Raw genomic sequence first — 14,717 nt, 5'->3', positions numbered from 1 at the left:
CAAAGACATATGCAATTTTTACAGATCTTTATAGATCTACAACATGCAAATGATTTAAACAGGCAGGAGTGATCGAAATATATTTCACATTTGATGAGAAGCTAAGATCCTGTCATTGTTTCGAACTAACAGGGATTTCTGAAAATGTAGTCTCTATTATCTAACAAATAATATATCTCATTAAGTGATTTGTCGCTGAATAAAATCATTGCTTGGAGTTCAGATGCGAAGAAATTATATCACGATGGGGGACAATTAATTATTTTATTAAAGACCAAATCACTAAATGAGATATGTTATTTCGATTTTAACATTTTATTAAGGATTTTAAAGTACATCCTTGCCGATATTCATAAAATATTTGCCTTTTTTCTGTTTGTTTCTTTTCCAGCGCGCTGCTATGGCGTTCGGCGCTATGACGTAATAATTGTGACGTCAGAAAAATGAATTTTTGTTTAATAACACAGTTTTCAGCCTTCTTCGTTTAACAGGGAAAATGGAACGGGTCGTGTTTGAATGTATAATAACACACAATTTTCAGTATTCTTTGTTTAATAGGAAAATAAATCTGTCGTGTTCGGATCATAGTTTTACTTGTTAATGTAACTTGTCCTTTCTTTTATCCTTTAAGACATTCTAAACAAAAATATGTGAAAAAAACTTTTAATTGTGCATAACATTCTAGACAAATCTCACGACTATTTAAGCACGTGACTCAATCTGGAATGATGTAAAAACTAGTCCGTCAATATGGGAGGGGCTTAATTTTGATATCAGGTCAATGACCTGATAACAAAATAAAATATCAGGCAAGTGATATCAGGCACTTTGCATAGTAGTTGCATGATAAAATTATATAAGCGCCACTTCAAAATTAATAATTGCAGTCTTTTAATCAATGCGAAAGTATCATATCACCCAACGGGAGATATGGAAATAATATTACATGCACAGAAAACCAAAATAGCGCTGTTGCGCATGTTATACTAAATTACTGCACAGAAAAAGAAAATATTAGATATGAAATCACTAGGGAATATAATATTTTATTCAAGGTAAGCGAGGTATAATGGATTTATATAATGTTCTTTAGGCATAGTGTTTAACTGATCGTGCATTTTATAACCATAACGGGTAAAATTTAATTGACCAAGTTTTCAAATTTCTTATCAAAGGTCTGAGCGTTTGCAGTACATTTCGTATAGCAGTACTATATTCAATTTACTTTTGCTCCATGCACAGTGCATTTTACGGGACTATCTCACTTTACTCTGCAATTGTTAATATTGGTTAGACTTCTCGTCTGTTTCCATTATTTAACTAATTAATCTGAACTTTGAAATTAATATCTATGACATGTTATTGTAAGCATTTCCATATCGAAGTTAGTCTGGCCAAATGTAAACATATTCCCAGCTGTACGACAAATGTTATCCTGATCAAATGTCAAAAATTCTAAAGTATCTGGCGATATTATGGAAAGCCGAAGCTGTATTATGCCGGACCATGTCATGTTATTGTTAACTTGTCCAAACAGTATTAACTCGGCATGATACCTTATCAGAGTGTGGTGTTAACTTTTAAGAATGGTCGTTTATTATTTCAAAAAGCTATGTTATCATGTCAAAACTGTGTTATCTTGCCCAAATAGTGTTTTATTATGCTAACTAGGCATGTTATCTAGTCAACATGTGATATTGTCTACTGAGTATGTTATCATGTTAAAAAATCTATGTTATCTTGTTAAGGTACCGTGTTATTTTGTCTACCGTGATATTATGTTAAAACGCTATGTTATCTTGTTTTAATAACAGACTCTGTAGACAAGATAAAACGGTACTTTAGCTTGAGAACATATCATTTTTGACATGATAGGACATTATCTGGACATGTTAACATCATACTTTGACATGATAACATAGCTTTTGAGCATATCCTGTATATTTCCGTATTGACACTAATTTTCACGAACTACACAAGGATAAAATTGCGCAAAAAAGATGAAAATCAGGCCCCAATTTCACGAAAATATTTAAGTTTGTTAAGTACGTTAATTTGCTTTAGAATTTTGGTTTTCTTAAGCAAATGAACGTACTTAAATAAATTAACAAACCTAAGCATTTTCATGTTTTCAAGAAAATAAGGCCTGAGGTATCATTATATGAATGATTGGAAGTTTGTTGTCGCCACCGGCTGACAATCGGCGACCCTGCTAGAAGAATGTTAGACATTTTAGATCTTAGAGTGTGGTACAAAATACAGAAGATACTCCAGTTCCAGATGTTTCCACAGGTTCTTTTACGTGCAGTGTGAATAATACACTACACCGGACCTCGTTTTAAAGTCGCATCCGACAGACTACTACTAATTTCATATGCGGAATCCATACTCCGATGGGGCTCGAACCCCCGCAACTTTTTGATTGAGAAGTCAGGGCACTAATCACTGAGCTATATGGAACACTTAAATCTTTAGCACAGCTTATGTACTGCAAAACTGGTCTAGTTTCTTATTGCAACAGTTTTAAAGTAACTACAGTGTTACATTTCGCAAATAAATTTTGCACTTAAAAAAATACTAACTTTAAAGACTTAATAGCAAGTTTATTTTTTCAAGATTTTATTTCTAAGTCATTGCTTATTTAGAGTATGTTGCATATTAAACAAAGTAATAGGACATAAAGAAACTAATAATCGCAAGAATAAATATAATGAATATGTTGGCAATAATAAATATAATGAATATGTTGGCTATAATAAATATAATGAATATGCTAAAATGCAAAAAAAAAAAAACTGTTTTAGCAATACCAAGTTAGAAAGAAAGCTTTTGTCAAGATTTATTTAAGTGATAAATAATAAATTACAGTATTGAAATATAACTATGCAATTATAAATTGGCCGTGGGATCGTCTGTTACGTGCTTTCTGTATTTTTCATTGGTTTCCTTTATTTTCTATTAACCGTTCCGTCAGAACTACGCCTGAGCCGTGAGTTGAGCTATGGTAGAATACAATGGCGTCATATCCATTTACTACAGACAGTTGTAACAAAAGTTAAGCTATAGGAGTCTGTGATCAAATTAGGCCCCTGTCACTTGTACGTGCGCCACAGAAACATAAATGAATGTATAGCACCAGGCAATGCGAGAAAATAGTAAATTACTAACCTGTCAAAAATGTGTAAGATGTTATGACAATTCACGGGTTGGTATGACCTTTATAGGGGATATTTATTGCAATCATGTAATTTTACAAGCATGAATGTTATGTCCTGTATGCGAAATATGTAATTATAGCAATAATAATTATATAATTATATGCTCTTTAAGATAAGAATCATTTGATTTTACATTTTGTCACAAACGGGGCTTTATTTCACAACAGGCTATATCGGTTTAAGCAATTATTGCCTTGTAGAGTATTTCATAACATTTTTATGTGGTTGTGGGGCCCGTGATTACAAATAATAGAAACACTACCAGTATAAAGAGCTTAACATGTTTGCTGATGTTATTTGGGTAATTGTTTGAACGGCATATTATATTTACTTTTGATGTTCATACAAAATGACTTTATCTTTAAATTAAAACCATTTAACAATATTGTTTCTGGAATTCATATCCTCAGTGATGTTATATTTTCTGGTCCGTTGGGAGCATTGAGTACTTCTATCTCCATAACAGAAACTATAGATTGTTTTCACGAAAAGCGTATGCCTTCCACCACTTACACATTGTAAAATTCCACAAAGTAAGGGCCATAATTTGAGGGAAAGTCACTGAACCATAACATTCTTCTAAGTTTGGTGGTATTTCAACCATGGGTGTTGGAGAAGTAGCACAAATCTAAGACTCAAAATCAATGGTCATGACTCCGCTGAAAATCATTTAATCAGAAAATGACGATATTATGCACAGCTACGCATTAATCACTCGTGATGTTTAGTGAAATTCGGCCTAATTGTATTCAGAAAGTAGTGTATAAACTGAAAAATGTGACAAACCAAGGGCCAGATCCCTGTAAATAATCACTGAAGCGGAACATACCGAAAATATGTATAACTAGGCTTAGTTATTATAACACCTGTAATTAAGGTTTGGTGGAAATCTGACCAAATGGTGTAACATTTGACACATAAAGGGTCATAACTCCTGAAAATCACTGAACCAAATCATGCCGATAACATGCATGGCAATACATGTACTTCTCACTGAGCACTCCTCTAATGGTTGGTGAAAATCAGAACTACTATATAAGAGAAGTGGCTAAAATATTAAAAAATGTGATGAATCAAAGGCCATAACTCTGGTCGGGACATGTCCATGATATGCACAACTAGGCTTAGCACTGATCACTTTTGTGAAGTTTGGTGTAATTCCTCCAGATGGTATGGTAGCAGATGACCGATCAGCTAAAATAAGAAACATCAAGGATCATAAATCCATTAAAAATATCTGAACCGGAACACGCTGACAATATGCACAATGACGCTGGCACTGATCACTCCTGAAAGATTTGGTGGAAATCTGCCCGATAATATGAGCGGGGTGGTCAAAACATCACAAAAGTTGATGAATAAAGAGCTATAAATCTGTTGAACATCAGCTAACATTGACAGTGACCACTCTTTTGAAGTTTGGTGTTTATGCGTCCTGTGGTGTCGGAGGAGTTGCATGGACAAACTTTGTGACATTCATACAGACAGAGGGACAGACAGGCAGATGGGCAACACTAAATCAATATGCCTCCCCCCACTGCATGTGGGAGACATAACTCTGAATTAACATACAAACTTAATTTTTAATATGAATTATAATTGAAACATATTAATATCAAAGAGAAGAAAACTATCTTATAATTCTCATTTATTCTATACCTATTTTATCTATCCAATTGCGAACATTCATTTGAAACACGTGACCGTACAATATATTACGGTATTTGGATGCACGTGCGTACAAAAATCCTGTATTTTCTGTATTTGGACGCACGCGCGTACAAAAAAATCCTGTATTTTCTGTATTTGGACGGTTCAACAGTCCCATGTTAATCATACGATAAAGCCCGAAACGCGTGAAAATGTTCCGAATGTAAAGCGGATAAGTAGGCGCTCTATGTACAGAGTTTGATTATGCATCTTGAAATCTGGATTTAATTTGAGTTTTTTTTTGTTTTTCTTTGTTTACAAAACACAAAAACGGTTCAAGGGATAACAATGCTATCTGATTTAGATATTAAAACGTTTGTTAATAATCAAAAACTTAAAAATACAGTAAAAAGGATCATCAGATGTTGGAATATTTGAAAAGTCGCTAAAAGAAGCCGTTCCGGACGAAACCGAAACCTAGAAATTGGTATCAGCCCTAACTGTCTGAATAGCTACCTCAGCAGTTTTGATTTAACGGTTAAGAAACAAAATGGAGAAGATTATGAACGGCAGCGGACGGGCGGTCAGCATCCAAAACATGTCTGCTCTATAATTCAGTTTTCGCGGGATCTTCACCAAACTTGCTGACAATGTTTGTGGGCATTACATCTCGGCCAATTTCGATAACCAGCCAAATTGTACCAGACACTCCTTGATTATAGTCCTTGAATTACTCGAAAAACGGGAAATTTAGCCTTGTCCGCTCTTTGAAGTCGAACAGTTTTCACCCGATCTTCACCAAACTTGCTGACAATGTTTGTGGGCATAATAACTCAGCCAAGTATTATTACCACCCAAATCGCCAAAATGGCTGTTGTAGGGAGGTTGCACCATATACATTTTTTAATGATGATAGGCAGAAAAAACAAAAATCAATGAATTGCGTATATTACGTATGAAGTGAAATAAATATAGAAAAGAAAGGTTATTTAAGGTCTAACATTGTTCTGTATAATATATATTTGCACTCATACCAAGCTGGGAAAAACTAGAAAAGGCAGGAATACAATATTAAGTGAAACATTTTTAATTTAAACTATTATTATAGTAAGATAACATAGATATAGAATAAAAAGGTTATTTAAGGTCTAACATTGTTCTGTATAATATATTTTTGCACTCATACCAAACTGGGAAAAACTAGAAAATGCAGGAATACAATATTCAGTGAAACATTTTTAATTTAAACTATTACTATAGTAAGATAAAATAGATATAGAATAAAAAGGTTATTTAACATTGTACTGTACAATACGAGATATATTTGGACTTGTACCCAGCTGAGAAAACCATATTGAACTCGCCTAGCGGCTCGTCCAATATGGTTTTCTCAGCTGGGTACTCGTCCAAATATATCTCCGTATTGTACAGAACAATGTTAAATAACCTAATAGTATTCGTAAATATGTGCTAAACATGCATCCTTATCAGTAAGTCCAGTGAAATATGTTTAATATTCCATTGTATATATTTGGACCTAGTAATGCATTAATATTAATTATGACCACGTATTCTCATAAAATTGTAATCATAACTGTATACATATTACATATGATCCAAAGATGTTAACACTTAGCGAAATGAAAAGTAAGCGTCAAATATGGAAATGTATAAGTATAGAAACTACATTCATTAATTAAGAAATAATTTATAGCAAAACAGTGCTTTATCACTATTTATACATGATGGGCGGTTATACGTCGGGTGTAATAATTTCACGAGGGCGCAGCACGAGTGAAATTATTTCGGACGACATATAGCCGCACGAGTGTATAAATAGTGATAAAGCACTGTTCTGCTATAAATTATTTCGATTCTAATATGTTCATTATTGTAAGATTTATATCAAATATGATGGAACTGTTTCTTCGCGCAAGCATGGCGCCAATAGTAGGTATTTGTTAAAACACCCCCGGACCGGAAACTGTAATACGTCTTGCGGCAGAATTCAGTTCGAGCAAAAATTATTGCGAATCATTCAGCAAAGCGAATAACTAATTCAGTATGTGTATAAATTAATCAAAACATTTGTGCAATGTGATTTTTGTTTAAAACATGTTATTAAGTAAAATATTTCATGAAATTTGAAAGCGCTATTTCTTGATGCGTACATAGCGCTAAATATCACGTTGACGTGACGTCAACATAACATCGTTGTGATGATTAAAGCATTGTTAGTGATATTAGAATATAATGTACACATCAATTATAAAAATCCGACATTTGAAAATACAGACTTTGCTATACACTTATTTATATCAAAGACATATGCAAGTTTTACAGATCTTTATAGATCTACAACATGCAAATGATTTAAACAGGCAGGAGTGATCGAAATATATTTCATATTTGATGAGAAGCTAAGATCCTGTCATTGTTTCGAACTGACAGGGATTTTTGAAAATGTAGTCTCTATTATCTAACAAATAATATATCTCATTAAGTGATTTGTCGCTGAATAAACTCATTGCTTGGAGTTCAGATGCGAAGAAATTATATCACGATGGGGGACAATTAATTATTTTATTAAAGACCAAATCACTAAATGAGATATGTTATTTCGATTTTAACATCTTATTAAGGATTTTAAAGTACATCCTTGTTGATATTCATAAAATATTTGCCTTTTTTCTGTTGGTTTCTTTTCCAGCGCGCTGCTATGGCGTTCGGCGCTATGACGTAATAATTGTGACGTCAGAAAAATGAATTTTTGTTTAATAACACAGTTTTCAGCCTTCTTCGTTTAACAGGGAAAATGGAACGGGTCGTGTTTGAATGTATAATAACACACAATTTTCAGTATTCTTTGTTTAATAGGAAAATAAATCTGTCGTGTTCGGATCATAGTTTTACTTGTTAATGTAACTTGTCCTTTCTTTTATCCTTTACAGACATTCTAAACAAAAATATGTGAAAAAAACTTTTACTTGTGCATAATATTCTAGACAAATCTCACGACTATTTAAGCACGTGACAAGGTGTATTCCTTGGTATTAGGTTTCAGATCAAACGGAAATGCCGGACCCGAATTAACTGTTCATCTTCAAACATTTTAATGCCCAGTCACTAATGTAGACTTATGTCATTTTTTCAGCAAAATTTTCTATTGCTATTTTATCTTGAAACTGGCCTGTTTTAAGGTAATCAAAATACATGTGTGGTTAAACTGTAGTTTATAAGTATGTATTAGGCCATGCTGATACACAGCTGGACTCTAAGGTCAAATACTTGTCTTGAAAGGAGATTCGTCGGCATTGTCCAAAATTGTGAAGGAAATTTATCTATCTCCTGTTAATTTCAGCTTCTATCAGAGACTATCCAAGTCTGCTAAGAGCTGTCACTGTCCTAATATAAACGTTGTAAACATTCACAGACATTCTAATAAGCTTTATTTTTGCAGTTAATACATCATTTAGTGTGATGTCATTCCATAGTTCTGATCCATACAACGATTTTCACAGTTTTACTCGGCTAATCTGTGAATCGCCATTTCTAAAATCTAACGGTCATTCGCGCAGTCTAGTCAGGATCCATGCTCTTCGCTTTTAAAGCCTATTGAAATTAGAGAAACCGTTAGCGAACAGCATGGATCCTTACCAGACTGCGCGGTCCATGCTGGTCCAAATGCACTATGTTGGTTTTCACATGGCGCGGCTCATTTTTGCATCAATAATATAGTCAATGTACTCATATAACATTTTGATCTAGCAGACCAAAAGACGTCTGACTTTAATTCATAATTATCCAAATGAAGTTAAAGATAATGCTTTACAGCCAGATCATTATCTTTTAAAGTGAACATCTCTTTTATTTGATTAGAAATTATATTATTTCTTAATCAAAACAATTTTGAACGCCCTGATGACCAAAACTCAACATTATATGTTTTTAAAAAGCGGTTCGGTTTAGCAGTGTAATTTGTAATGTTTCACGTGTTTGATAACATTTATTTGAAACATTTAGTTATTTCTTCCTAGATTAAAACCATCCGAGTCAGTTCGTACACAGCGACATATTCTTCTAAATAATGTTTCATATCGAATATTTATTTCTTGAATTCTATAAGCATAAATTAGTGGGTCTAATACAGTGTTCAGAGTGTAAACAAAACTTACAATATTCATGATAACGACTAAATCCGAAAGTGAATCAACTACATTTGTGAATATGAGTAGAAATATCCAGATACTTGGCAAAATGCAAATAAAATATGTAACGATTATAAGGAAAAATGTGACCGCCGTTTTCGTAATAGTACGCCTAGATCTCGACGGCTGTCTATGAATAAAAGACTTTACTGAACACAGTATTATTATGTAGATTGTCAAAAATATAAAGAAGAATAACTGACAGAACAAGCAGTAAAACACACTGCCAAATATAACAAATATTGTAATGTTTAAATTGCCGAGCTGAAAAAAAAGAAGTGCAACGGCTGCTAGCAGAAAGCTTGGTACTAACCACAAACATGTAACAATAATGTTTCCGCGCCTTTTTGACATTAATGTCTTATAACGGAGAGGTTTTCGTACCTTTATTAATATATCCACTGATATTGCAAACATTGTTCCCAGACCAGCAAATTGTGTCGCGGTGTATATGAAAGCAAATACAGTCTTTAGGATATTTGGTTTTGTCCAATTAGTGGCAAACAAATTCCTGAATAATTTCCATGCGTTTGGGAAATTGTAAAATGTTAACAAACAATGAAATATAGCTATTAAGCTGTCGGATATAGCCAGGCTCATTATCAGTTTTAACTGGGTCTTCAGTGACCCCTTGAGTGACATGAGTATTATAATTGTTGTAAGGTTTAACAGCACACCACAGAATGATATAACACGTTCTGTCATGTTAAAATAAAATATCACGGAGACTGCAGTGTCATGCTCGTTTTTGTATTTATCTAAATCACTTTCATTTCTAAAGAATACATCTGAGGAATAAGTCGTGCTGTTAGATATGCTAGTGTTATAAATAGTTTCGTTGACATTTGTTTTAGATAAGTAATCCATTTCCAGTAGTGCTTCCGCGAAGCTGGTCAAAAGTACACAAGCATTTAAGTTTAAAGCGGTTAAATGATAGAGCCTATTTCCAAATTGTGTTTACATGCTTTCTCTCTGCTTGTACTTTGATATATCATAGACATTATATAATCTGTTATCATACGTTGATGTCTCTGTAATTATCCTTGGCATTAGTAACTGTCGGAATGTAGTCGGATGCGTCTCGAGAAAATATTGTCTTCGCTACTTTCTTGTTTCCAATATTCGTGACTTCAGCAGTTCCTTTTGAAAATAAGAACAGTTTTCTTAGCACAGTTGTTTGGACGTGAAAAATTCTACTTTTCATGACGTTGCTCCGCTTAACAGTTCATTTCATCCGAGGTCAACTAATATATGTTGTTTCATTCTTCTGAGCGCACTACTCTTTGTCCTATTGTAAGGTCATTTCATACCGTCGTACTTTGGAACACATGCACAACCCACAGAATGCTCATCTGTAAATAAAAATGTTATAAAATATAAACAGACTAAACCAACAGTTTATTTTCAAATATGTTTTAAACAACGACATTAAAATCAGAATATTAATAAGATCATGGTGATGTTTTAAAAATGGAAATACGATCATTAAGGATCCAAGCATGGAATGCAACTTAGCATAATCATAGAAAACTCGATTTGACTGTGCCTGTTCACAAGAATTTATGAAAAGTTCAACAATTCCCACGCCTATTGAGACCTGTTTAAACAGAGTTCTGCTACATAGATACTGAATGGATTTCATGATCCAAAAGTACCAGAAGACATAACAACACCGAGTTCAGTTACGGATGACGTTTTACGCACCTCATCCCCCCCCCCCCCCCCTCCCCAACCCAGACACACACACACGCTCCACGACAAAGATTGCACAAGATTGCAGTTATGACAGTGAATACATCATATATAAACATATCTTTAGATGCAAACAAAAAACATCTTTGAAGCAAAAAATGTTCAGTTGTTTAATAAAAACACACCAAATACCTAATATACTGATGATAAACCCGGACAGATGATAAAGTCGACCACCTTGGAAATATTCGATTGCAATCGGTTATTTATAAAATTGAACACACCATCTAATAGTTTCCACTTACAACACCAACTGGTGTAAACAAAAACAAAATGGGTAAATATTCTGTATAAATAAATGACTTACATTTATTTGTATAAAGAATATTTATTCAAAATTACTGGGGAAGAGGGTGTTTTTTGCGCATGCTCACTGCCGAAACATGAAGGGCTGACATTGGGTCACTTTTCATTACTTGATCAAGAATGACTGTTGCAGCTTTTTGGGAAAGTTTCAATATAATAATACGAAGAAAATTTTGTAAATGACAAAGTGGTCGAATTTATCATCAGTCAACGTTCATATAGTCCCCATTTTACAAACCCCTTTCAGGGCCTCACTTCGTGTGAGTTTGCTTACTAAATATAAATTTGAATTATGTAAAGTGTTCAGTAAATGTTAAGCTTTATTTTGATACCGACCATTGATTACAATTTGCAGAAATAAAAATGTTACATGTAAAAAAAACTCATTTTCTGTTCGGGTTTATCATCAGTACCAGTATCATCGCATTGGTCATGTTTCAGTACTGCAAAAACGGACGTCGTTTGTCAAACAACTGCATTTGAACAGATCTGGATATAACGAAATGTTGTTTCTAACTTTGTCTAATTTATTCGGACTTACATAAAAATATGAACTGCACCATGAGAAAACCAACGTAGTGCATTTGCGACCAGCATGAATCCAGACCAGCCTGCGCATCCGGATCCACCCTGTTCGCATTCAAAACCTATTACAATTAGAGAAACGGTTAGCGGACAACATGGATCCTAACCGGACTGCGCGCATGCATGCTGGTCGCAAATGCACTATCATGTTGGTTTTCTCATTGTGCGGCTCAATTATTATGATTCATTCATTCTGTTTTGATATAATGTTCTATACAAAAAAGGTAAGAAAATAAATTAAGGCAAACTGAAATAAAGCATAATCATTTTTATTTTATTTGTACACATGAATAATCACTTTTAATTGTATCTGCGGACATGCTCATTTTATTTTTATCTACATTCGTTTCATTAAGTAATATAATTATTATATATCTTCAAAATTTATAAGCTTTTTAGGTTGAATTCACAGTCCTTCAAGACAATGATTTTAGAATAAAAAAGTTAAGATTTACCATGCTGTTCAATATATATATATATATATAATCACTTACTAAAATGGGTTTATTTACTTTCTCAAATATTATTAAATATTGTCCAGTTTTTCCACACCTTGCATCTACAAGAACTTAAATATTCGAATCCGTTAACACAAAATATTTGTTCCAGTCGAGGGTTGTTCCATGTGTACACAGAAACTATTATTGAATATTTCTGACTTTACAAAATACTTTTAATAAAAGAAAACCGACTGCGTGTTCTCCTTATCATATTTCTGAATTGTCTGTTTGCTTGTGTAGTTCAAACTAAACCATTACGGGTACATTACTTGAAAAAATATTCTTGGACTTGTTTATAAAAATACTGCCAATTTTTGATGCGGAGATAAAATGTACAAGTTCATATACAACATTGAAAGTAGTGTTTTCTATCAATGTAAATATGCATATCATTTACTTGAAGGACAGCTTACAGTTTCAACATAAAATTCATGAGGGCCTCTATGGTCGAGTGGTTAAGGTCACTGACTTCGAGTTACTTGCCCTTCATCGATGTGGGTTCGTGCCCCACTTGTGGCGTTGAATTCTTCAAGTGAAGTAGCCATTCAGCTTGCTTAGGGAAGGACGTCGGTTCTACCAAGGTGCCCGTTCGTGATGAAATAATGCATGGAAAGCATCCATGAAAGCTGGAAGGTCGCCATATGACCTATAATTGTGTTGGTGCGACGTTAAACCCAACAAAAATATAAAAAATAAAATTCTGGAACTTTACGCACAAATGTTCATGTGGCATTTTACACTCTTGACTAAATAATCAAGGAAAAAAACAGATTGAAACGGATCTGTTTATCTGTTTAACCACATATGATTGCATCTTTGACACAGAGATATATTTTCCCAAATCTTGACAACATCATAATCCGTTTAGAAAACATATGAACCTCTGGTTAAACCCTTATATCATAATATCATAATGAAGCAAATTAGCGTTTGTTAGAATTTAGATGAGGAGTAAAAGATATGATGTGAAAATGTCATGACATTTTAGTAAGCATTACTTTCAGTCAACTACAAATGCCACATGGAGAAAACATTGCTGAATCGTTGACATCTGAATATAGATATGGTGCATCAGAATGAGAATTTAACGTTGAAAATAAATCTTGCAACAACATTGCCTGTAGAGACGCTATTTGTTAAAATGAATAAATCGTTCTATCGAGTTTAGCCTCACAACAGCCCCATCGCACATTTCCTTGCACACTGAACTGGCGTTTTAGGTGATTTAACCATGCCGGAAAAACCAATTGGCAATACCTTGCCAAATGACACTCGTTCCGTTAATGAGAACTAACGGCTCATGCACTGATTAGTTATCCTTTATGTAAAATTCGGTAAAAGTCACACACCGTGATAGATCTAGTCGTCCTTTCTTTCTTTTAATACATTCCAGATTCCAAAAAAGTAATTTCTCGAAAACAGCATAACATTACGCATTACATGCAAAAGATAAAACTAAACTGGAACTTTGTTGTTGTGCGTCTTTGAATAAGCTATCACTTGGTATAAATGCAAATGGAAGTTTCCGGCTCTCGGATAACCGTTTCGGAGGTAACGAGCTCTGCTGAGTTACTGCCAAAATCAGTAACCCACGATCCGGATATTTAAATCTGGATCTACAACAAAAGACAAATGTTTAGATTCTCGTGTATGGATAGACAGATGGTGCAACGAACAATATTTAAATACACAGTCTAAAAAAGCAGTCGCTGGTTTTAGAATATTCAGAGGTTTCTGTTACTTTCACCAACGTGAATATGTTACATCTTAAATGGGATAAATTACTGGTTCGATTTCAAAGATCTTAATGTTGAACAAAGTATATCCAAAACCATGATGCAATATAGTAGTCCATGGCGTGGGGGGTGGGGGGTGGGGGTGGAGGGAGCTAACTAACAGGGGCATAATAGACTGGAACCTAAAGTATGTATGAAGCTGTATGAATAAGTTTTGTTTTATAGCATTTGACCTTCTATATCTAAACTTCAACGCTATGTAAATGGAATAACTTTCAGAAGTGTGTTTTTACCTTTTAAATAACATTATGCAAATCAAGATGCGAGTATTAATGAAGTAATAAAGATTTTCATCCTTTATAATAATAATAATGATGATGATGATGATGATGATAATTTGCAACTAAAGAAGTAATTACCTGAAGAAAACATGCATTCTCAAATAATTACAAGTGTTTATTGACAATTATTCATTACCTTCGACAGTGGTTTTTCATCACATTTCAAAGCTTATTTCATATAACATTCAGTTTGTACACATACAAAAGCTTTCCGCGCAAACATGTTCACATACAAAATTTTGTTTCTGTGATCATAATTTTTTTCTGAAGAAATCATATTCACATTAACTGTATATATTAGATACTTGTTTTATATTCTATACGACATGATTTATTTTATTATCAAACAAAGAAGGCTGAAGACTGTGCGTTATTATTCAACAATTAATTTTTCTGACTTTCTATTATTACGTCAGAGCGT

General features: G+C 33.6%; 1 protein-coding gene across 1 annotated transcript; it reads right to left on the bottom strand.

Annotated features, from left to right (window-relative positions):
• Positions 1 to 5,389: 5,389 nt before the first annotated feature.
• Positions 5,390 to 12,523, bottom strand: LOC128547344 (melanocortin receptor 4-like). Its single transcript, XM_053519755.1, has 2 exons — positions 12,214 to 12,523; positions 5,390 to 10,428 (listed from the first exon to the last, which is right to left on the bottom strand). Exon 2 carries the CDS (start codon positions 9,941 to 9,943, stop codon positions 8,888 to 8,890), a length of 1,056 nt encoding a protein of 351 aa, XP_053375730.1. The 5' UTR covers positions 9,944 to 10,428; positions 12,214 to 12,523; the 3' UTR covers positions 5,390 to 8,887.
• Between the last annotated feature and the right edge of the window lie 2,194 nt (positions 12,524 to 14,717).

The sequence above is a fragment of the Mercenaria mercenaria genome, chromosome 12 (assembly GCF_021730395.1).
Source record: "Mercenaria mercenaria strain notata chromosome 12, MADL_Memer_1, whole genome shotgun sequence".
Taxonomy (NCBI): Eukaryota; Metazoa; Mollusca; class Bivalvia; order Venerida; family Veneridae; genus Mercenaria; species Mercenaria mercenaria.
This window is presented reverse-complemented; position numbering and strand designations above follow the sequence as displayed.

Coding starts and splice junctions, on each gene's coding strand:
- LOC128547344 (XM_053519755.1), bottom strand. CDS start 9,943: ATGGATTACTTATCTAAAACAAATGTCAACGAAACTATTTATAACACT.